This window comes from Lepisosteus platostomus, chromosome 7 (assembly GCF_059453375.1).
Source record: "Lepisosteus platostomus isolate fLepPlt1 chromosome 7, fLepPlt1.hap1, whole genome shotgun sequence".
Lineage (NCBI taxonomy): Eukaryota > Metazoa > Chordata > Actinopteri > Semionotiformes > Lepisosteidae > Lepisosteus > Lepisosteus platostomus.
Genome location: NC_142617.1, coordinates 28,324,764 through 28,347,951, shown reverse-complemented (window position 1 = coordinate 28,347,951; position 23,188 = coordinate 28,324,764). Strand labels below are relative to the sequence as shown.

The following is a 23,188-nucleotide window of genomic DNA, read 5'->3' as shown; positions in this document are numbered from 1 at the left end:
TGCCCTTCCCTGGTTCTAGCAGGGACCAGGCTGAGCTGAGTGGAGATTCTCCTTTGTGCTCAAGAGGCTGGATCCCTGTTGAGTGATACCGGTGGCTTGGGTTTGAGTCCCTGACGGTGGGGGGCTGTCCTGATACGGCAGCAGCGAGGGTGCCCATGTGAACCCCATAGTGTTACAATATCATCATATCTAATTTTTTATTTCTTTATAAAAAAATTTAAATCGTTTGCGCAGCCTAAGGGGGGGGGGGGGGGTCTCCTCTCATTGACAGCTGACAGTCCTCCATACATTCCAGTGAAAAATTAATAACTCCAATGTAAACGTCATATTTACAATTTGTTGATAATAAAAATGTTAAGTTCTATAAAGCTTTCTCAGTCAAGTATGATCATTTACCCAGGGAGCTGTGTAAGCATGCATAGGCAGCAAAAGATCAGCTAAACTGGGAAGATGTGACACTGAAGATATTATTAAGAACCTTTTAAATCTGAAGGGAAATCTAAAGGGATCCCCTCACGATACCGGTTCCTGCTTCTGGAGCGATTCAGAGGGAAAGACTGTGTTGCAGTACATGAATATAATTATATCGTTATTAATTTCTTTAGATACGCAATTCCATATTATATTCCCTATTAATCAAATTCCAATAATCAAGTATGCTTGTTTACTCTGGTATTGAGCGTATTCACAGAAAAGCTTAAAACTACCACTTTTCTCACAGAGTACTGTATACACGTTATTTCACATGTTAGTTAAAGACTTTGATGCTTAAAATGTTTAGGGAGAAATGGAATACTGGTGTGTATTTTTTCTTTTAAGTACCGAGACCAGCCATATACAGTTTACATAATACTGTATGTTTATGTTCCAAAATAAATATTGTTTATGACCTTCACATGCGTTATGCTCCTATTCTTTTTATGCTACTAAAATTTCCCTTCAGTGGTAAAATTCCATATAAATATTCAATACTAAAACGTGCACAGTAAAGACATTAAATATACATATACTGTACAGTACAGTTTGCATACAGTAATAGGTTTATGTTCCTAAATCAATATCTTTTATGAGCATGTGAAAGGCATGGTGAATCAGAGATTCTCAAAATTTACTGTACTTTGCATGATTGGAAACAAATGCGTGATTGGATCAACGAAATGCTGTGGTGTTACTTTTTGTTAATGAAAAAATAAAGTCTTTTAGTTTACAAAGACGGTCAATGAAAAAATAAAATCTTTTCGTTTACAAAGACAGTTACAAAAAATGTGGACCAGGGTAATACTTTGAGTTTACAGCTTGTCCAAAGTCATTCATTATTAATACTATTAGTAATATCTTCGGTAAAGACTTTGATGGCGACAGCTCAAACACTGTACATGAGAGGTTGAGCTTTATTAAATTCCGGTTTTCCGCTTCCGCTTTCCGCTTGTTTTGAATGGCTGCATCTGTATATGTGTAGTGTTTATATACACAAATGTAATTGTGATGTATTCTCGGAATTGGATTCTTTGAGTTCAGCTTTGCAGATAACGGGATATGCATAAAGATAAGGTTTTGGCTCCTTTAAAGCATTCAAAGAAGAGCGTTTAACATTAGAACTTTATTTTATTATTGAAGACTTGCTTGTTTAGACATTTTTTTACAGTGTCTTGCACAAGTATTCAGAGCCTTCTGTGGGGTCCCATTTCCTGAAATTACACAATGCATACACATTATAGTAACACAATTTTTTTTTTCAAAACTTGTGTACTAAAACTGAAAATGTCTAATGGTAACATAACAGTAAATACAGTCGGATTTTATTTGCAAATTTTAAACTCACTAACACTAACAAGCATTTAGTCTTGATGATCTTGACTGTCTTGTAAGGAAGAAGAGCAGAGCGGGATGAAACCAAGCTGAAGGTTATGAACTGCAGCTTTTAAATTCGTGGTACAAAAGATTAGGAACATAAGATGAATTTGCAATGACTGGAGATGGAGATGACTTTACAGGCTCTCTGTCAGTTTTTTTTCATTTCATTACAGAGCGGCAAACTTAAAGTGAATCATTTGTATTTAGATTAAGATACAAGGGAGGACTATGTACAGTATGTCTTTAATACATACTATACACTGTAGTACATTATGCAACTTATAGTGTCATACATTATGGAAAATAAATGGATACATTTTAATATTCACGATAGTTCTCTGCACCAGGTTCTCTGTCCTGGAACTAGGTTCACATAAATATTTAAGTTCCACACTATATAATAATACTTTTATTTATAAAGTATCTTCTCAGTATAATCTTTATAGTTATAAAAAAGTTATATAGTTATAAAGAAACAATATACTAAAATACAATATAAAGTAAAAAATGAAACAAGAACATACAGGATAAACAGTAAGGTAATTAGACATAGGCCCGATCAAAAAAGTGAGTTAAAGTTTTGTTTTGAAAAATCAAAGAATTTATCTCTTAAACAATTGGAGGAAGGGAATTTCATAACAATGGAGCAGCGACAGAAAAAACAGGATCACTAAAAGTCCAAAATTTAGTCCTAGGTACAATGAGCAAAGAATCAGCTTCAACTGAACAGAGCGTATTGAAAGGCATGTCAACATGAAGTTCAGAGATGTATGATAGAGCCACAATATTTAAATCCTTAAAAGTCAGTAACATGATCCTTTAGTGAATACTTGGCTTTATAGGCAACCTATGTAGAAATTTAAGTGAAGGAGTGATATTCTGCCGGAGTCTGGTGTGAATTAAATATTAACCAAGCACTCAGCATTGGACATTGATAGGAATTGCCTAATGCCAATAAAACTTTTAAGGTGAAAAAAGAATGTCGCTCAAAAGACAAGAAAGGAACAAGTGCAACAAGAAGTTGTTTTCAGCAATATTTGAGTAAGATGCTATTTATTAACTAAGCTAAATACTGATGATAATATTATGTACTCATGAGAGTCTACATAATGCTTCATAAGGGGAATGTGATATTTTGCTACTGTCTAGAAAGTTATTTCACCTGACTATCCTGAAAGTGTATAGGTGAGGGAGAGTGGGGCACTCTCCTGATTAAGCCCTGATTTTGGTAGACAAGAAATGTGTTTAAATAATGTCTTTCTTCTATGCTGTTGCAGGGTGCTGGTTTTGGATGGGGGCAGGGTCATGGAGTTCGACTCTCCTAGTAGCCTTATCCAGCAGAAGGGATTGTTCTTCCACATGGCCACTGAAGCGGGAATTATCCATAACAACAGTAAGGACTCTGTTAACCGCTGGAGTTGAAGCCAGTGCTGTGTCAGGATTTTATCACATCAAAAAGGGCAATTTCTTCCTAATTGCTTACAATTATTGTTTTAAAATGAAAAGTCCTTTATCTTTTTTGTTCTCTGTGGGTTTACTTTAGTTTCAGAGATTGTTAGTGATATTTACATACAAATTAATGACTGTCTAAAAAATTGCTGAAGAAATTTGTGCAACTAATATGAAAGGTTGCCCTTTCATATTAGTTGAAAAGATAGATTTCAAATGATTTTTGAAAACAAGGACAAGGGAATACAATTGGAAACAAAAAAGTTCTTTTTTTCTATTAGGAAGGGGAATATAAAATGCTTGTTTATGCAAAAAGGTCATGGATAACAAACAGGCTTCTCAGCTAGGTACAGTAGGTTATTTCAACAAATGGGTGGTTAAAATTTAAGATTTACTTACCAAGTCTTGGCCCAGGCCAAGGCTTCATCTAAAAGTTGTAAAACTATTTAAGCCATCTTCCCCTGATCAGTGGGAAAAGATGTTTGGACAGCAAAAATTATTTCACATGATATCAAAAACACTTACACCCTTCTGGATCACCTGAATAGGGCTGAGGAGGACAAAGATTAGATGCTTGGTAGCATAATGCAGTGTTGGCATCGAGGGAGGATGTATTTGAAGAAGCGAGTGAGGTTGTAGGGGGTGCAGACTCTGTATGTCAGGAAGACTGTTGGTGGAAATTAATATCTGTAGTATCTGTCTCCTGGTGTCTTTTAATCTTGCCAGCTCCATGGTGCACAAGTCCTGCACCTGAAGCACCACCATGCCGTGCCAGTATCTGGGACAGTTAACTGGCTTCCACTAAGCTCTCCTTCTGTCAATCTGTAATGGAGGTGGAAAAAAGGTCATGTCTGAAAACTCCCAAGCAGGTCTCAGGCAACGGTAAAGTGGAGAACACAGCAACAAAAAGGTGTCCAAAAAAGAAAACAAAGACATGCAACACAAAACCCAACACTCAGTGCTGCAAAGTGGTAGTGGTTAGTAACAGGGGAAACACTGAAACAACCAAGGAAGAAGAAAAAATACAGAAGACAATAACTGCCCCCCCCCAAAATGAGGTAGCAATCCAATGACAGAGCCCTGAGTGAAAGGCGAGTGAAGAATTTAAAGGAAATGGATCTAATAATGAAATAATAAATAAAATGATCAACTAATTATAACTAATTAAATTAACTTTCATGACAGGTTTACTCCATGCTGAAAAGATAAAAAAGAAAACACAATGTTTCGGCCATGGAGCCTTCTTCAGGTGTGAGCCAAGAAAAATGCTCACACCTGAAGAAGGCTCCACGGCCAAAACCTTTTGTTTTCTTTCTTCTCTTTTCAGCATGGAATAAACCTATTACTTGTTCCTTTGCAGCCTACGCATGCTGACGCAGCTGCCAAACTGAACTACTATAACCTTCATGACACAATGTTTGCGGATTGTATTGAGAGACCTTATTTAAATATCTAACCAACAGTCAATGCAGGAATTTAGAGCATGTTTTTACTCTGACAGCAGTTTTGAAGTGACTCTCGCCATTACAGTACAATAATATTTGTCTTGGTCTGATTGCCTGTCATGCCTATATGAATGAAGTGGGTTTTAGGACACAAACATATGGGAATACCAGTAAACAAAATGACATGAACCAGCATATTAGACAACACTCTTTAAGACCTTAACAATTGATATATTGCTCCCTATGGGTGTCCCCCAGGTAAAAGTATATATGAATAGGTTTCTGTGTTATAATTGGAGACACTGTCCTTTAATTAGACAACAAGTACTACACATTATTAAAATTTAAAAATATTTGGATTAGCAAAATTATTAGGTTACCAAACTAAGTAGTTTATTTGCACAACGTAATACAAACTCAAGGTGGGAAGCTCTGAATTCTATCCTGTTGTCCAGAATGAACAAAAAAAATGCTCTCCCACATACTGTATATGTCTTGAGACTTAACATAGGTTTTCTGTTTATGAACAACTGCTAAACCACAAACCATTTCAATAGTGGAACTTAAACTGAATTTTAATATGGACTGGTTACTTGCTACTGGAGAGTAGGAACCCAGGAGGACCCCAGGGTAGACCGAGAAGATGCTGAAATGGGAGCTGGTCTGGTATAGCTTGGGAATCCCTCAGGTGGAGCCGTGGAAAGAGTAGTCTGGTCTTCCCTGCTCAGAATTTTACCACCACAACCTAGGAGCTGTTAGAAAATGAGATGAGATTAGAAAAAAATGAAAAACCTGCAACAAAACACGGTCATCCTTGTCTTCTTACTTTTAGTAACTGCACCAGTTAATAGTTATATTTTGGACAATAAATGGAAATGAAATTCATAAACTAATGTGTTCTCAATTCAGTAATAAACTCTACAAAAAGAAATGGAGTCCATTTGGTTCTATCCGACTTGTTTGGTAGTAGCTATTTGAGACAATAAGTTGTTAAATATGTGATACTATTGGCTTCAACATGGCTGAGTAACTTGTTCTGTAATCCTAATCTTTTGTGTAAAAAAATGTTTTTTATTTTAAATGCACGTTTCCACAGTTTCCACCTGTGTCTCCATGTGTTGTGTTTTTTCTCTGTTGATTGTAATGAAATCTATTAGATTGATTTATTGGTGTCTTTAAGAATTCTTGGTATTTTAGTCAATTTTTTTTTGTACATGCCTCTGTATAAGATAAAGTTATTTCAACTTCAATATAAGAGTAGGGTATTTAGTCCATTAGGCACATGGACTGTATTTTTTTTGCATTTTACTGGACTGATTTGAGAACTGCAATATGCAATATGGATTGACCAAAATTATATGTACAATTGTATGTGTCTTTTTTAGCCTTACTGCTTAAAGTATTGTCTCATTCTTTCATTGTATGCTTTTCTGAAAATATAGAGCTTTGTTTTGGAAATCTCATGTAGGTATTCCTTCTTGAATGAATCGTTACCATATATATTATTTCAGTTTCAACTATGACAGAGATCTGTCAAAGTAAATGTGAGGAAAATGTATATGTCCCTTATATCCCAGCATGGGCGCTGCTCTATAGCGACTGGCAGCAGCTCTTTTTCCTCTCCTCCTTTTCCTGACTTTTTATCATTTTATTATTAAGAATTTTTATGTTCTATGTTTTATTTCTTTATTTTGTTTTCATGTTTCTATGTTTTATGTCGTACATCTTTTCTCACTGACAACTGTTCAAGTGCTGGATGTTCAGCAACGATATGATGAAACTCATGAAGGTACTTGCTTTGCTGGTACTGTTTTCTAAGGACTACATGGCTCTACCTGTCCATGGCTGGGGTGCGTGTGATGCTGGCATCGTTGGCTTGAAATATAGCCGAAAATTCCTTTTAACTTTAAGTTCCAAAGATTTCCAGCCCTTGAATACACTGTTTACCATTCTTTGGCAAGACACACACACTCCAGATTTCATTATATAAGACGGCAAAATAACACTAAATTTATATTTGCAGCATTCTCCTAAAATTTAGCCCTTTGAATCTATTTGGGTCTTATTCACATACATTCTGAGACTCCTGTTTAGTCCAGAGTATTTAAGTTCTGCATTTAAGAAGTAGCTTAAGCATGTGAGTATTGCTGCATAATGAAATGTGTTAATTATAGCTGCTTACTGTACAGTACCTTGCAAGGAGAGAGAATGATTATGCAACTGACATTTTAGCTTTCAGTTTTTTTTTTGTGCTGGTTTTAATTAATTATTTCACTTATAAAAGTGTTCAGTTGGAACAATAAAACTATTTAAATGAATGTTTTATGGATTTCAGATAGTTTAACATGTGCTGTTGTGACCAACGCAGTTCCGTGCGGGCTCGTGCCCTCACCACCCCACCCTGCCGGCTCATCCCGCAACAGCTGGGTGCAAACCTGGGACACTGATGTAATGCAACAGGGAACCAGCCGAGTAAGCTAAAGGGGACTTCCCTCAACCCAGACAGCTGAGGTCCCTGCTACATGTATACCCCGGTGGGCGTGTCGCAGTATCACACAGCATCACGAGGTTAATCGCGTCATTTGACGTCATGCCGGAAAGTATCTGGCATCACCTTGTAAAACCGCCAGGAGGAGCCAATAAAGCTTAACCTCTCATGTACAGCATTTGAGCTTTTAAATTTAAACTGTGTATTACAGCATGTTAATCATCAGTCATTAAAAAGCTGGTATATTTTATGAAAGCAAGATTGCTCAGTTGGACAAAAGTACACAACCTACCTTTATCAGAAATATTTATGCATCAAAGCTCTTACCGAAGATATTACTAATAGTATTAATAATGAATGACTTTGGACAAGCTGTAAACTCAAAGTATAATTTCTTTAGCACATTTGTACAAGCACTTGGAATGTGTCCAAGCCCTACTTTGTCAGGCATTTTCTTTTACTGCAACGGACATAAAAACTCCCTTGCTTTTAACAGAGCGTTTCATAATTTCTAACTACGAAAATTATTTAAACTGCGACACTTATCATTCAACCAGAGCTCAAAATATCACAAGGATCCTCAAGAGCACAGCAAAGACTGTATTAAAAGATACTTGTATCAGATACATGAGAATCCAGGCTTTTTTATCAACACTTTCTTTTCCGTATACCAGATATAATGGAACCACTTCAGAAGGGTGTCAGCCAGTCAGATTCCAGGAATCGGTACTTTAAATAAAAAATACACACCGGTATTCCATTTCTCCCTTAACATTTTAAGCATCGAAGTATTTAATTAACGTGAAATAGCGTGTAAAAAAGTGGTAGTCTTAAGCTTTTCTGCTAATACAATATGGAATCGCGTATCTGTACTGTGACATTTCTTTGAAAAAATAGAATAGCAATATTATGGACAATTAATTGACTTTTATATTTCTAAATATCACAACATGATCGAATTTAAGTCATTTTAATAACAATGAATAGTCACCTATGCATTACAATATAAACATTTATATTGATTTAAATCACGTTTTGATTTAAATCGCAAATGCGTGTTTAAATATATGTGTTTTTTATTCACAATCAGACAAATAAACCTAATCACTTGCTTTTTCTTTTTATTTAGGCTCAGATTTCAACTGTAGATCGTATTATTAATAACCATAATAACAACCAACCAACAAAAACAACCATATAAACATAATACCAACCAAAAACATAGATAACAACCACAATACAAAATCAAGTAATCAAACCATTTTACTCTCGCAAAGTCCTCCAATTAACATAATCCCGCCCCTTATGCAAAACCAAACCTTCCTCCCATCCCAGTTTATCCTCTTTATCATAAACAAAATCCACCTCAATTTTCAACATAAAGCATTACACAAAATCAATACCTCAACACTCCATACTCAACAACGATAATTCACAAGCAGCCAGAACATGTAACTCCACATTCCCAAACAGACCTCATTTCCATAGCCCCGCCTTTTATGCAAAACCAACATCCCTCCCCTGTTCTCTCTCTCCCCTGGCGTTTGTAATTGTTTTTATTTTCAAATAAATTTTAGCAAAGTCATGTATTTTAAAAATCTTAAGATTTCTATATTAATGTCTTTATTTAGTGGTTACATTAGTGACAAAGGTTAAACTAAAATGTCTTTTATGTAAACCATGTTTGCTATTAATTCATTTAGGGCTAGAATATGTTCATTGTCTTCCAATGAAAGAAGGGTTCCTTTCGCCGTAGTCGAGTTGACATTAGAAGCTTGCCATGCCCGTACTGTTACACCAACGCATTAGCATGTTAAAGCGATTTCATTGAGGAGCCTAGCTTTCTTAACTAGTAAGTACTGTACTTGGAGGGGGGAGGTGTCTTTCTCTGGAAATCTTGCCCCCTTCTACTTTGAAAATACCTGTGAAACCGGTTTAATTCGTCACAGTCAGCACTCCCGCAGAGAGGGGGGTTGTACTCGTTAATGTCTTAGCCGGACCACATCATTATATCTCATTTTGTATTTCTATAAAAAAATCGTTTGCCCAGCCTAACACTATTGTTGTTATTGTTTTTATCCTGTAAAGCGCTTTGAGGAGCACAGCTTTCTCACCACTTAGATTACTTTTTGATACCATCCTTACACAGAGCAAAAACTTCTTGTATTTTCCGATGACATACAAGTGGAAAGATTACAGATTTTAATCGTCTTTTTTCTGAACCAGGGAAAATCTGATCATGTTTCTCTATAACAATAATACAAAACTTTATTTTACATATCACCTTTAAAAGTGGCATCTCAAAGCAATACAGTAGATTTAAAAAAAGTCAAAAACCGCACTCAAAATGCAATTTAGAGCTTTCTGGCAAGAGGAGACACCCAAATTAATAATGTAACATGCCACTGTTTGTGCATGAACAAGGTTATACTGCTATTTCCTTAGATACACTACTAAAAAAAAATAAAAAAAAATTTGAATCCCCGGCGGAACCGGGCATTCGTAAGAATCAAGTAATAGGTTTATTCCATGCTGAAAAAAAGAAGAAAGAAAACACATTCCATAAGAATCAGCGCTTTTATATATCGCCTTTAAAGGTGGCTTCTCAAAATGCTTTACAGGATAAAAACAACAATAACAGCAACAACAACAATATTGTATTTCATTGCACTTTGAAAACCAAGTAATAACTTAACTATATGTGCAAACGTTTTATGATATGTCGCTGTTGTGAATGTCTGTGGAGTGTATCTTATTTGCCTGTCTGTCCTGGCTCTCTTACTCAGCCTCCCCCCCTCTCTCCCTCAATTCAATTCAATTCAAGGTGCTTTATTAGCATGACAGATGGGTACAATCAGTGTTGGGTATTTACTTTGCTTTGAGATTCCACTTTTAAAGGTGATATATAAAATCAAGGCTTTAACTTGCTTTAACTTCACAAGTCTGAGTTCTTGTGTCTGTCCTATCCAAACCCGAAAATATTACAATATGTATCTTTATAGCAGGTGGTGTACAACTTTTTTGCATAGTTTACACTTTTCTAAAATGTATTTAAAAAATAAAAATGATTACAATCTAATCTTTCCACGTTTGATCCTATGATCCCAAGAAAAATAAATCTAAATGGGAGATAGCTATGCTGAAAGTTTATTAAGATACTTAGAAGACAAAGATATCAATTTATGTTGCATTTGTCTGATTGTGAATAAAAAAACACATATATTTAAACACGCGTTTACGATTTAAATCAATATAAATGTTTATATTCTAAAAGTATGCTTGTTGACTCCGGTATTACATTAGTTAAAGACTTCGAAGCTTAAAATGTTTAGGGAGAAATGGAATACTGGTGTGTATTTTTTATTTAAAGTACAGAGACCAGCCATATACTGTATGTTTATGTTCCAAAATTGATATTGTTTATGGCCTTCACACGCGTTACAGTATGCTCCTATTCTTTTTATGCTCAGGTACTAAGATTTTTCTTCAGTGGTAAAATTCCATATGAATATTCAATGCTAAAACGGGCACAGTAAAGACATTTACTGTAAATCTTTCTACGACCGACCAACGGACCACGAGTGCCCCTGTTGGTCAACCAATCACATACCGTGGTATTTTGCATCATTGTAAGTCACAATGCTCACTTTGAATGGCTGCATCTGTAGGTATACTTTGGACCTACAGATGCAGCCATTAAAAATTCACAAAACAACTCCGTTCTGCTCAAAATTATCTACAGTTCACTGCATTATACCACAGTATGTGATTGGCTGACCAAAATGACCGAAAGGGGCACTCGTGGTGCATTGGTTTTTAGTGAAATGATTTAATCTTTTAATTAAATCATTATACTTTAAATAAATTGTCCCTTGGAGTGCTTTCAGTGCTTTCCAAGTACTTTCTTTGTGTACTGCTTAATCGCAGTGGGGGGAGGGTGTGTGGGGGAAGGTTTAGGCTGCAAATGAATTGGGGCTCTCTGAAAGCATTTTCTTCCCTCTTTAGCTGATCTTTTGCTGCCTACAGATGCAGCCATTCAAAATGCGCGGTACAAACCCGTACCGCACGCAACTGCCCACAAATCACTGCGTTTTACCGCAGTATGTGATTGGCTGGCCAAAATGACCAACAGGGGCATTGGTCGTTAGTGAAAGGATTTAATCATTTAATCTCTTTACTGTGCATGCTTTAATCTGCTTTATATTGAATATTTAAATTGAATTTTACAACTAAAGGGAAATTTTAGTAGCTGAGCATAAAAAGAAAAGGAGCACGTCTGAAGATCATAAACAATATTAATTAAGGAACATAAAAATATTATGTAAACTGTATATGGCTGGTATTGGTAGTTTAAATAAAAAATACACACCAGTATTCCACTTTCTTCCTAAATATTTACCATAATAGTTATAATATCTATCGTAGTTTATAGGGGATATGGCTCTACACAGCTTATATATACAGATGCAGCCATGTGTTTCTGCTTAGACATTGCACGACTTTAAAACAGGTTTTGATAGTTAATAGCCACTTTTTATGCGCGAAACACAGGGGATTTTCTTCCTCCTGATCAGCTTAGAAATTGGTGTACACTGTAAGGTTTTTATTTATTAAACGTTTAAAATACGCATTTTGAATAGAAAAAATCATATTCTGTTATCTTCCTGGTATGTAGAACAGATCAGCAGGTCTTTTTTTCCCCAATCAGAGCCTCACCACAATTCACACTCAACCACATCACAGATCTGCCACACACATACGCCTCAGGATGGTGATGTCACTGCCTTTCATATGAATCCTTTCATATGGAAACATTTTGACGCTGCGCTTAACAATCTTAGGAAGATCACAAAACAAGACTGTTAGCCTGGTTTTTGCCTAAAAATATCATGCCCCAGAAAGTGAAGTAGCATTAACTAGCAAAGGTGTTTCACAGACATAGGCATATTACGTAATTCAGGCTTTATGAACTCTAATAATTAATAACCCTAATTAATCGAATCCCAGTTGTGAGTTCATAAAGCCTGAATTACGTACTATGCCTACGTCTGCGAAACACCTGATCATCTACTCTAAAGATTTCAGTGCTTTGTGTATATTCTAATCGCAGTAAGGGCAGGGTGTGTGGGGACAGGTTTGGTTGAAATTGCATTGAGGATCTGTGTTCTTCACACCTGAAATATTTTATCTGAAAGCGTTTTCTTCCCAGTTTGGCCAATCTTTTGCTGCCTACCCATGCTTACACAGCTCCCTTTATATCTTTATTTCTAGTGATATAAACATTTACTGCAATACATTTACTTTGGTGGGTAGCCGCCTCAGCCTGCAACGTTTTGGCTGTGAATCCTTCTTCAGGTGTGAGGGTCTTCAGCTCAAAATGAAACGCTTGTAGTTTGTAATGTAGGGCGCTCTGAATGAGTTAAACTTTAATGCAGGAAAAAAGTATTTTCCAGATGCTATACAGATTCTTATGGAAGCCCATTTACGCCAGGGAGTAAAAAAAATGTGCTCTGGTATTCTGTCTGATGCAGTGCAGTTAAAAAATATCTCTGATGCTGTTCTAAATTAATATCGTTTATGACCATCAGACGCTTTATGCTCCTTTTCTTTTTTCCAATGGATTGAACAGGGAGAGGCATTTCATGATGTACTTTTCACTGATGAAACAACATTGGCTCTGGAACAGTTTTAAACCATGTCATTTTATAAAAAGGGGAGATATGTGAACAAGCAAAACCCAAAACATCCACCGAAGGTTAGCCTATTCAACTCAGAGAAGAGTAGAAGGGGAGGAAAGTGCCCGCGGTCATTTAATTAGTATTAAAATTCACACTGATTCCCTTGCGAAGATATGGACACAAGAATATTCGTGCGTGGTAAACAAAATGGCATAAAACGACAATCTGAAGGCTGTGAAAACATTCACAATGTATTTTATACACAAAGGAAGTGTGAAAATGCTACAGGCGTGCCAAAATTGTTTTTGAACTTCAAGCTAACTTTACCCCGGTTAGGTACCTGTCCCCACACACCCTGCCCCCACTGCAATTAGATTATACACAAAGAGCAGACACCCTCTAATGTCAGGCGTATGCGTTAAATATATAAAGATCTTTGAATTAATATCGTTATTGTTTTCATTAGCCTCACAGCATTGTCCAATAATACTCTTCTTGTGTCTAACTTTTAGTTAAGCAGGATTTGATCTACAGACCATAAAAAAACAGGATTCACTTTTTTCACATATTGATGATAATGATATCAGTAGCAGTTTGAAACTATCCATTGTTATTAATAAATGACTTAGATTTGAACATGTTGTGATATTAAGAAATATAAAAAAGTCAATAGAGTGTCCATAATATTACTATTTTGCTATTGCTATTTAAGTTTTTCAAAGAAATGTTTATTTGTTCAAAGAAAACTTGATAGCTAGATTTGATTACCCACCCTTTCGCTTATAAGTTAGTCACTTAAGCCATCATGCCACTGACGCAGTCGCATGACAACCACTGAAACAGCCGTACACATGTTCTACTGTTTGTGTTACAGTGCATGAATATAATTATATTGTTAATTTCTTTAGATACGCGATTCCATATTATATTCTCTATTAATCAAATTCTGAAAGCATGCTTTGTTTCCTCCAGTAATGAGCATATTTGTATAATAATAATATTAGTAACATCTTTGGTAAAGACTTTGATGCATAAAATATTTCTGCATAATTAAAATATTTATGATAAAGGTGGTAGGTTGTGTACTTTTGTCCAAATGAGCAATCTTGCTTTCATAAAATATACCAACTTTTTAATGTATAATGATTAACATGCTGTAATACACAGTTTAAATTTAAAAGTCTAAAGAGTATACAACTTAAATTCTTAATTGATAAAAAAATATATAAAAATTGATAAAAGATTGTCCCTCAGCAGTGATCGGGATTCGAAACTGGAAGTTTTCTGGTGACAGTTTAAATGCTGTATATGAGAGATTAAGCTTTATTAGCTCCGCCTGGCTGTTATTCCAGATAATATTATCTTACTGCGGTTTTATACGGTATGATGTGATATGACGTGTTATGATGCGACATGCCCACCGTGTTTTACAGTGGCGTACCCTGCTCATTTTGAATGGCTGCATCTGTACTTTTCCCCACACCCTCACTCCTCTGTCTTTGAGGTAACTTTCTCAAGAAACTCCAGGACTCAGAAAGCACTTAAAACATTCCTTTCATATCAGGGGTTTAGTATAAACATTCCCCATTAGGGAGTTTAATGCAGGAGGGAGAGCATCTGTGCTAAAGCAAGTATGATAGTAAAGAGTTTAGCATGTGAATTCAGCAGGAGTTCACAGCTGCTACCACTATATGGGTAAAGAGTAACATACAGATTCTGCTAGCAGGCTCCATCAATCCCCCCATGGAAAATAGGAACATAGCTTTCATTTTCTACACAAATGCAGAGTCTGTTGACTTTACTTCATACTTGTGTACTATCCTAACATTAGTATTGGAAGTGATGCAGTGACATAAATCAGTGATTATACAGATGCAGCCATTCAAAGTGCGCGGTACAAACCCATAACGCAGGCAACTCACTACGTCTTACTGTACGATACGCGTGATTGGCTGGCCAAAATGACCGACAGGGTCACTCGTGTTGCGTTGGTCGGTCGTGGAAAGATTTAATCATTTAATGTCTTTACTGTGCACATTTTAATTCGCTTAGTATTGAATATTTATATGGAATTTTACAACTAAAGGGAAATGTTAGTAGCTAAGCATAAAAAAGAGGAGCATAACGCATCTGAAGGTCATAAATGATATTAATTTAGGAACATAAACATATTACTGTATGTAAACTGTACTGTATATGGCTGGACCTGTGCCATCGGGCAGAGGAGAGATCTCCCTTCAGATTTAAAAGGTTATTAATAATATCTTCAGTGTCGCATTAACATTGGAATGTTTTTCCAAGTGAAAAAAGAAGCAATACTCAACGTGTCTCCTTTATAAATTTTCGGTTTACAGACCTTATAAGATCATGTATTATGAAAAACGTCTTCCGTATCGCATTCAAATTGGAACGCTTTTCATAGGTGTAAATCCACCTACTGTATTTTCTAACCGCTTTACCCAGGACAAGTAACAGTTTCACCACTCACCCTTCCCTCTACCTGTCTGACTTTTATTTTAACCCTTCTGTGCCCGAATCGCAGCGGGTGAGAAAGAAACAAAGTGAAACCTAAAGCGTACACATGATAATTCATATTCTTTACTCAACAGCTTTTTTAAAAACAGCACCCAATGATGTTCAAATCATGATGTCCGTAATTTTTTTACACAGAAGACTGGCACAGCTACTGTATATTCAGCTAGCGTGTATTGTCTGTTTATGTTTCTATAGCATTCCAGTTTATTGTGTTTGTACTTGCAAGAATAGCAATTACAAACATTAAAAAACATACTTGCTTTATACTGACTTTTTCATGTTTAATGTGTAAGATGCTGTAATATAGTTTAAAATGATTAAAAGTCTAAACAGTATCAACTTGAATTCTTATCTCTATTAATATAACTATCAAGTGGTATTAAATAATTACAGCTTTTTAGTATAGACTACACTTTTCTAAAATGTATTTAAAAAATAAAAACGATTACAATCTAATCCTTCCACGTTTGTTCCCAAGATCCCAAGAAAAATAAATCTAAATGGGGAGAAAGCTATGCTGAAAGTTTATAAGATACTTAGAAGACAAAGACAATGATTTACGTTGCATTTGTCAGATTGTGAAACAATAAAGACATTTAATTAAACACGCATTTGCGATTTAAATCAAAACGGGGTAACGGGGACTTGCAGTGCATCGGCATAGATGGGAAACCCAGAGCTGACCACTGCGCCGCCCTCGTGTTTCGAAATCTTGCGACTTTTGAAATTTACTGGGGGTTGAAAATACCTGTGAAACTGGTTTGTTTACAAACAATGTAGACACAGAGACTCAGACAGTAGCAATAGCAAAATAGCAATATTATGGACACTCTATTGACTTTTTTATATTTCTATCACAACATTTTCGAATCTAAGTCATTTATTAATAACAACGAATAGTCACCGTCTTTCCCTCCGAATCGCTCCAGTAGCAGGAACCTGTATCATGTGGAGACCTCCCTTTAGACCTCCCTTCAGAATTAAAAGGTTATTAATAATATCTTCTGTTTCGCATTAACATTGGAATGTTGGAGAATAGTGTAGCGGCGAGGCTTATTAATAAGGCAGAATTACGTGTTTCTGAGCTTTCCCAAGTTAGGCCTCATTTCTCTGTTCATCGCTGTGGTGCAGCCACAGAGAGACCATTCATGCAGGGTGATTTAAGGTCCTAGGACAGCTCCCAAAGGGGGATGCACTTAGCTAAGCCTGGCTATCATGATCAATGGTCATCCATTGGCGCCTATCTGTCTAGGGAGTGCCAGATGGACATCTGGACTGCATTCCTAAGTGTCAGGAGTAAGTGACTCATATCTCACCTTGATCAACCAATCAGGGACTGGTAGGGCCGAGTAACCCACGTGGGACTCTGATGCCCATGGAACTTTCAGCCAATCAGCGAGCTCAAGTTCCTCCAGGTAAAAACAGGCAACACAGAGAGCCTGAGAGATTCAACAAGATTCAGAAAGGTAAGAATTAGTAAGATTCTGGAGAGAATTCTGTGGACTTTTCTAAAGGGAATTCAAAGGAGAATTCCAGGGCAGGACGGCCCAGGAGCAGAAGGCTCCCAAGGGCAGGACATTCTCGCAGCGCGCCTCCTGACCATCCTGAGACTCAGCCCGGACAACCACGGAAAGGCCAGTGTGTCCGAGTGCCAGAACTTTCCTTTGTCTAGAGCGGAGGTTGCCAGAGAATAACCAGAGGATCCATCCGAGGTTAGCACCAGCAGCGGGCCTCGTGAACAGGTCGGAACTGTGGACAGCTGAATCACTATTTAGAACTAGCTCTTCACCAGGAACGAACCGGTCCTCTTCCTGACTTGCTGGGACCCACAGTCATCTTTTCTCCTGTGCGCAAACTTTGCTAGTTAAAGCCAACACTAACTAGCCGGTCAGTGAGCATCAGCAGCGCACCGTCGCAAGCTGCACAGCACAGCCTGGCACCGAGCCAGAGAGCGCGGATTGGACAGCAACAAGTCTGCAACTGTTTCTTTGTGCCCGCAGGAGATCTGAATCCCCAGAGATTGAATGAGTATTTAACTTCAATGCATTAGAGCTCGAGAATTCAATTGTTATCCCAACCAGTTGATATCAATTTAATTCCTAAGAGTTATGTACTTGTTTTGAGTATCTAACGTAGAAGTTATAACCAAGTTCATTTACGAAACGGTCTTAATGAATGATATACTGAACGTATGTCCTCTTGATATATGTAACACTTTGTAACTGACTGAATATATAACTTTTGTATTCTGATAACCCTCTCGATAAGATCTGTTAGGTTTAAGGCATATTCTATGTATTAATAAATGTATCCTCGTGTATTAGTACCTGTGTGTGTGCGTTGTTTGAGTTATGTCGCATGGTTGGATTCTAAAGCCATCAAAAGAATCAACTTTGTGATTTACTGCTACAATTAATAATTGTCTCAGTAAATGCCCAAACCCTACAGAACTGGTGCCTTCAGAGAGCCACTACATTTAATTTTGCTATGGCTATGATTACATATTTGGCGTCCCTGAGCCGGTTTTCTTACAATAGCGATTACAATAGAGAGAGAAAAGATAGAGAGTAACACCCAGGGGTGCGGAACCAAGGAACTACTTACACAGAAAACGGGTGATCTCCCCAGACTGTACGCCCATTTCACTGTGGGACAGCTGCACTGGTCAGCGGCCTTCCTAAACCCTGACCTGACCACTTTCACTCCTGTCCCTCCCCTCACTGCGGGGTGCACCCGATGGACTCCTACACAGTGGTCCAGCACAGCCAGAGGGCAAGGGGGAAGTGGCGGTCCCAGTCCCGCTGGTGCCGCGAAACCAAGGTGGCCAGTTGAGTGGAGAGCGTCCAGTTAAAACGCTCCACCAACCCGTCGCTCTGGGGATGCAGCGGGATGGTCCGCATTTTCTTAATCCCCAGACGCTGGCACACCTCCGAGAACACCCGGGACTTGAAATTCCGCCCCTGGTCGCTGTGGAGCTCTTCCAGCATCCCCAGCCTGACAAACATCCCCTCCGGCAGGGCGTCAGCTACGGTGGACACGCTCAGATACGGGAGGGCGGTGGCCTCGGGCCACTTCGTAAAATAATCCATCACCACCAGGATTTAGCGGCTGCCCGCCTCGGTGTGCAGAAATGGGCCTAGCACGTCCACCCCCACCCGCTCCATGGGCACCCCCCTTGATGTTGCTGGAGGAACACCCTTGAGCGCCCGGGAGGACCCTTCTGGGCCACGCAAACTGCGCATGTCCAGCAGAACTGCTCCACATCCCGGTGACAGAGACCCCAATAGAAGTGGCCCTGGAGTCGCTGCAAGGTTTTCGAGGAGCCAAAGTACCCCACGCCCGGTTGGACGTGCACAGTTTGGAGAAGCGCCCCGCGGAGCGACCCCGGCACCACAAACTGCCACCTGACCTCGCTGCTGGAGGGCACCCGCCACCCCTGGCGGAGCACCCTGTCCCTCACCTCCAAGGCCTCCCACAGTGCGCAGAGCGTTGGGGTGAGGGGCGAGCTTATCTCACCGTTGCACTTGGTCCCCGCATTCCCCCCAGCGGCCTCCACATCAACCGCCCGGCAGGGTGGCCTGGGAGTCAGCACCGGCACGCTCGTCCCAACACCTCCGGCTCCGACAGGCCCCAGCGACGCCCACCGCTGCCGCCTCCGCTTCCCGCTCTGGTCAGCCCGCGTGCCCCAGACACCTCCTGCCCCACCCTCTGCAAGACTGATTCATTCCCCCTGCCTCACCAACTCTCGCTGGCCCAAGTCAAGGCAACCACCCACCTGCTGCAACCAGTCCAACCCTAGGATACAGTCCTTGCGGACTGGGGCGAGGTAGAAGGGGTGTTTCACCCTTGCAGCCCCAAAATGCACGGTAAGCGCCCGCTTGACGAGGACCTCTATGTACTGCCCCGTCACCATCCTCAGGTGCAAGCTGGAGGTTTCCCATCCTGGGGCTCCGGCTGCCTCGGTGCCCAGCAGGACACCAAGCCGCAGCAGGGTGATGGTCGAACTGGTGTCGACGAGGGCCTGGCCTCGATGAGTTAGTGAAATAAGAAATAAGCTCCGGCTGTGGCCAACCCTTCCCATGGCAGCAGGTGCAGTGAAGCGCTCCCGGGCGATGTGCCCTCTCTCCCCACAGCGTTGGCAGATGACCTTCCGTCGTCGCTCCCCCACCGTTGCCACGCTGGCTGTCTCCTCCTCCCCATCTAATTCCCCATGTGCAGCCTCTGAGGCCCGACAGGGAGCGCCCCTCCGTTGGTGCCCACCATGGCCAGCATCATGTGGCGCTGCACCTCAGTCGGAGCCAGGGCCCGGAGGAACGCCTGGAGCACTATCTCCCGGTGGGCCCCCTCCGGGAGAGTAGGGTAACCCTGGCGGGCTAAGTAGGCCACGTCTGTGGCGACCGGACCCAGTGGCTCTCCCGCTAGGTGGGGCAATCTCGCCTGCAGTAGTCCCGGCACCTCCCCTCTCCCGCCGAAACACCTACGGAGGGCCGACGCCAATGCTGCGTAGTTGAACCACTGGTCCCCAGGCCCGCCATCTCCACTTGAGACCAGCCGTTTGCCCAGGCTGCCATCTGGAACTGGGCCTAAAACATTTGCCATGGGACCTCCCCATTATATCGGCTCGGTCTCACCGGTGCAGGCTGGTGCAGGGGTGGAGGGCTGGACCCTGCTGGTCTGGCGTCTCCTTCCCACCACACAGCCTGAGGCAACCCAAGAAGGGCCCCCCCTTCTGCTGAGTAGGTCGCCATTGGGCAGCCCTGATAAGGGCTGTGGCCACTGGCGGTGCTGAGGGGTCATCTCTGCCCCTGGCAGCTGCTGCTCACCCCCAAAAGGTGCTTTAGGGGGTCACTCGGCTGCTGGGGGAACCGGTGTTTCTCCGAGTCCGACATCAATGGTTGTTCACTGTCCATCATCCTGCTTTTGAAACCAATGTAACGAATTCGGGTTCGGTGAAGATGAACGCAGAGACTCAGACTTGTGGAGTTAAAAACAGTGCTTTATTTCTTTCTCCGTCACGACCTGCAAGCCAGCACTCCTGTGCCCAGACGAGAGGGAGAAGAAAGAGAAATAATAAGAGTCCCCGTTACCCCCATTTCGATTTAAATCGCAAACGTGTCTTTTCTTCTGCTTAATAATGTTCACCTCTCTGTCCAGCAAAATTAATATTAAACTTTATTTTCGTTGTCTCCACTTTAAAGGTACCCCCGCCGCGGAAGAATTTGACCTCGGAACGTTTACCCAGCGTAATATTGTATTTCATTGCACTTTGACAGATTGTCTTTAAATCAATTGTTGTCAGAATATCCCCAACTCCAAACAAGAACAAAATTGCAATGATTTTATTAACTGGCTGTTTCAGTAACTTAAAGTATATATTTAAAGTAATAATTTAACAATATATGTAAATTTTTTAAGATATGTTTATGTTGTGAATGTCTGTAAATTGTATCTTATTTTTAGTTTTGGTTTTGTTTCATGTAAATTTTATAAGGGAGAGTGTCATAGAGACAACTCCTTAACCCCCCATCTTGATTAAAATACTTTTATTTTTTCACAATCTGGCAATGCCAGACAGAATTCACATTCGTTGCAGGCAAATGGCCTTGCAGATCAGAAATTCAAGGAACAAAACAATTATCGTGCCCAGCTCCTCAATGGAATCGCTTTAACATGCTAATGCATTGGTGTAACAGTCCGGGTGTGGCAAGCTTCTAATGTCTCCCGACTTCGGTGAAAGGAACCCGTCTTTCATTGGAAGACAATGAACACATTCTAACCGTACATGAGACTATAATGCTGGCACGCGGGCGTGGTGGGGTGCTGTACCAGCTGTCAAAAAAAAGATTATTTTTTTTTAAGTCAATTGAGTGTCCATAATATTGCTATTTTGCTATTGCTACAGTAATTGCTATTGCTACTGAGTCTCTATGTCTACAGTACATTGTGAACCCCAGGATACAGTCCTCGTGGACTGGGGCAAAGTAGAAGGGGTGTTTCACCCTCACAGCCCCAAAGTGCATGGTGAGCGCCCTGGGGGTCCGGCTGACTCGGTGCCCGGCAGGACACCAGGCCGCAGCAGGGTGATGGTCGAACCTGTGTCAACGAGGACCTGGCAGGGTCTGCCCTCGGTGAGGCAGGGAAGGAATTAGCCCCGGTTGTGGCCAACCCTTCCCACAGCAGGAGGGGTGAAACGCTCCTTCTGCCTTTCCAGAGTGGGGGTAGCGTCGCTCAAGGGCGGCCTTCCCCCCTTTAGTCCGCTCCGCTCCCGTTACCCGACGGCCTCCGGAGTCCCCGGGGCTGGGGGAACCGGCAGTTCTCCGAGTCCGATATCATCGGCCGTTCACTGTCCATCCTCCCGCTTCTGACACCAATGTAATGAATTTGGGTTCGTTGAGGACGAACACAGAGACTCAGACTTGTGGAGTTAAAAACTGCGCTTTATTTCTTCTCTGTCACCACCCGCCAGCAGCACTCCCGCACCCAGACGAGAAAGAGACACAAGACAAGCCCGCCAATAATGCGAGAGACAGAGAGAGAGACAGAGAGAGAGACACCAAGGGGTGCGGAACCAAGGGACTATTTACATGGAAAACAGGCGATTTCCCCAGACTGTACCCCCGTTTCACTGTTACCTGGATACCTCCTGGGGGATACCCTCTATATCCTCTTGGGGGATATTCTAACAACAAGTGATTATAAGACGATCTGTCAAAGTGCAATGAAATACAATATGCTGGACAGTATGCTTTCAAAGTGCTTTACGGGATAACAACAATAACAACAACAATTTTACAAGTCCTGGGAGGAAGAATATAATCAATATTAATAATAATAATAATAATAAACTTTATTTTCTATAGCGCCTTTAAAGGTGGCTTTTTTTAAAAAAATACTTTTTTTAAATGCATTTGCATTTGCACACAGAGCAGTGTTTACTTGAACATGGAGATGCCATACTGAATAATTCCTGCACACAACCATTGCAGCGTAATTTGCATCGTTTGGCAGGGCTATGATTCATACAAGTGGTGGTGGATTTGGAGACAAAATGTATTTACATTGGGTTGCTGTAAGTGGAGCACTAATAACCCCAAAACTCTACTTATTATTTTACAAGAGAATGCACCTGACAAGCTGGACAGCATGGTTCTCAAAGCACTTTACAGGATAACAACAACAATAACAACAACAATTTACAAGTTCTGGCAGGAAAAATATGATCAATATTAATAATAATAATAATAATAATAATAATAATAAACTTTATTTTATATAGCGCCTTTAAAGGTGGCTCCTCAAAGCACTCCACAGTGGCTGGGGGTTGAAAATACCTGTGAAACCGGTTTGTTCACAAACAACGTACTGTAGACACAGAGACTCAGTAGCAATAGCAATTAGCAATATCAAAATAGCAATATTATGGACACACAATTGACCTTTAAAAAAAACTTTTTTTTGACAGCTGGTTTTTGTTGACAGCTTGACACAAGTTTATCAGTGAAAATACCACGGGCATTCTTCCTCCCCCCTACATTCTCAGAGTAGAATATAATTTATTATTAGCACAATTTATTATAGTGCTAAATTTAATATTATTGATTACTAATACAGTAGTTTATGCTAACCCCTAGCTTTCTTAACGTGAGAAGTACTACTGTAAGTACAGTACAGTAAGTACTTACTGTACTGTACTTAAGTACTACTACTGTAAGCAAAAAAAGGGGTTTTGGATGGGGGGG

General features: G+C 40.0%; 1 protein-coding gene across 12 annotated transcripts in view; it reads left to right on the top strand.

The window, feature by feature from the left end:
• LOC148658490 (ATP-binding cassette sub-family C member 2-like) overlaps window positions 1-23,188 on the top strand; it is a 285,161-nt gene that overhangs the window by 240,690 nt on the left and 21,283 nt on the right. For 9 of the 12 annotated variants that reach the window (XM_088639743.1, XM_088639752.1, XM_088639751.1 and 6 more), the window contains 2 exons: window positions 3,132-3,247; window positions 4,030-7,066. In XM_088639743.1, the coding sequence (XP_088495869.1) occupies window positions 3,132-3,247; window positions 4,030-4,094 (181 nt within the window). In that variant the 3' untranslated portion in view covers window positions 4,095-7,066. Of the gene's footprint in view, window positions 1-3,131; window positions 7,067-23,188 lie in introns of those variants that run through there. The other 3 variants (XM_088639744.1, XM_088639741.1, XM_088639745.1) reach the window with 2 other exon arrangements.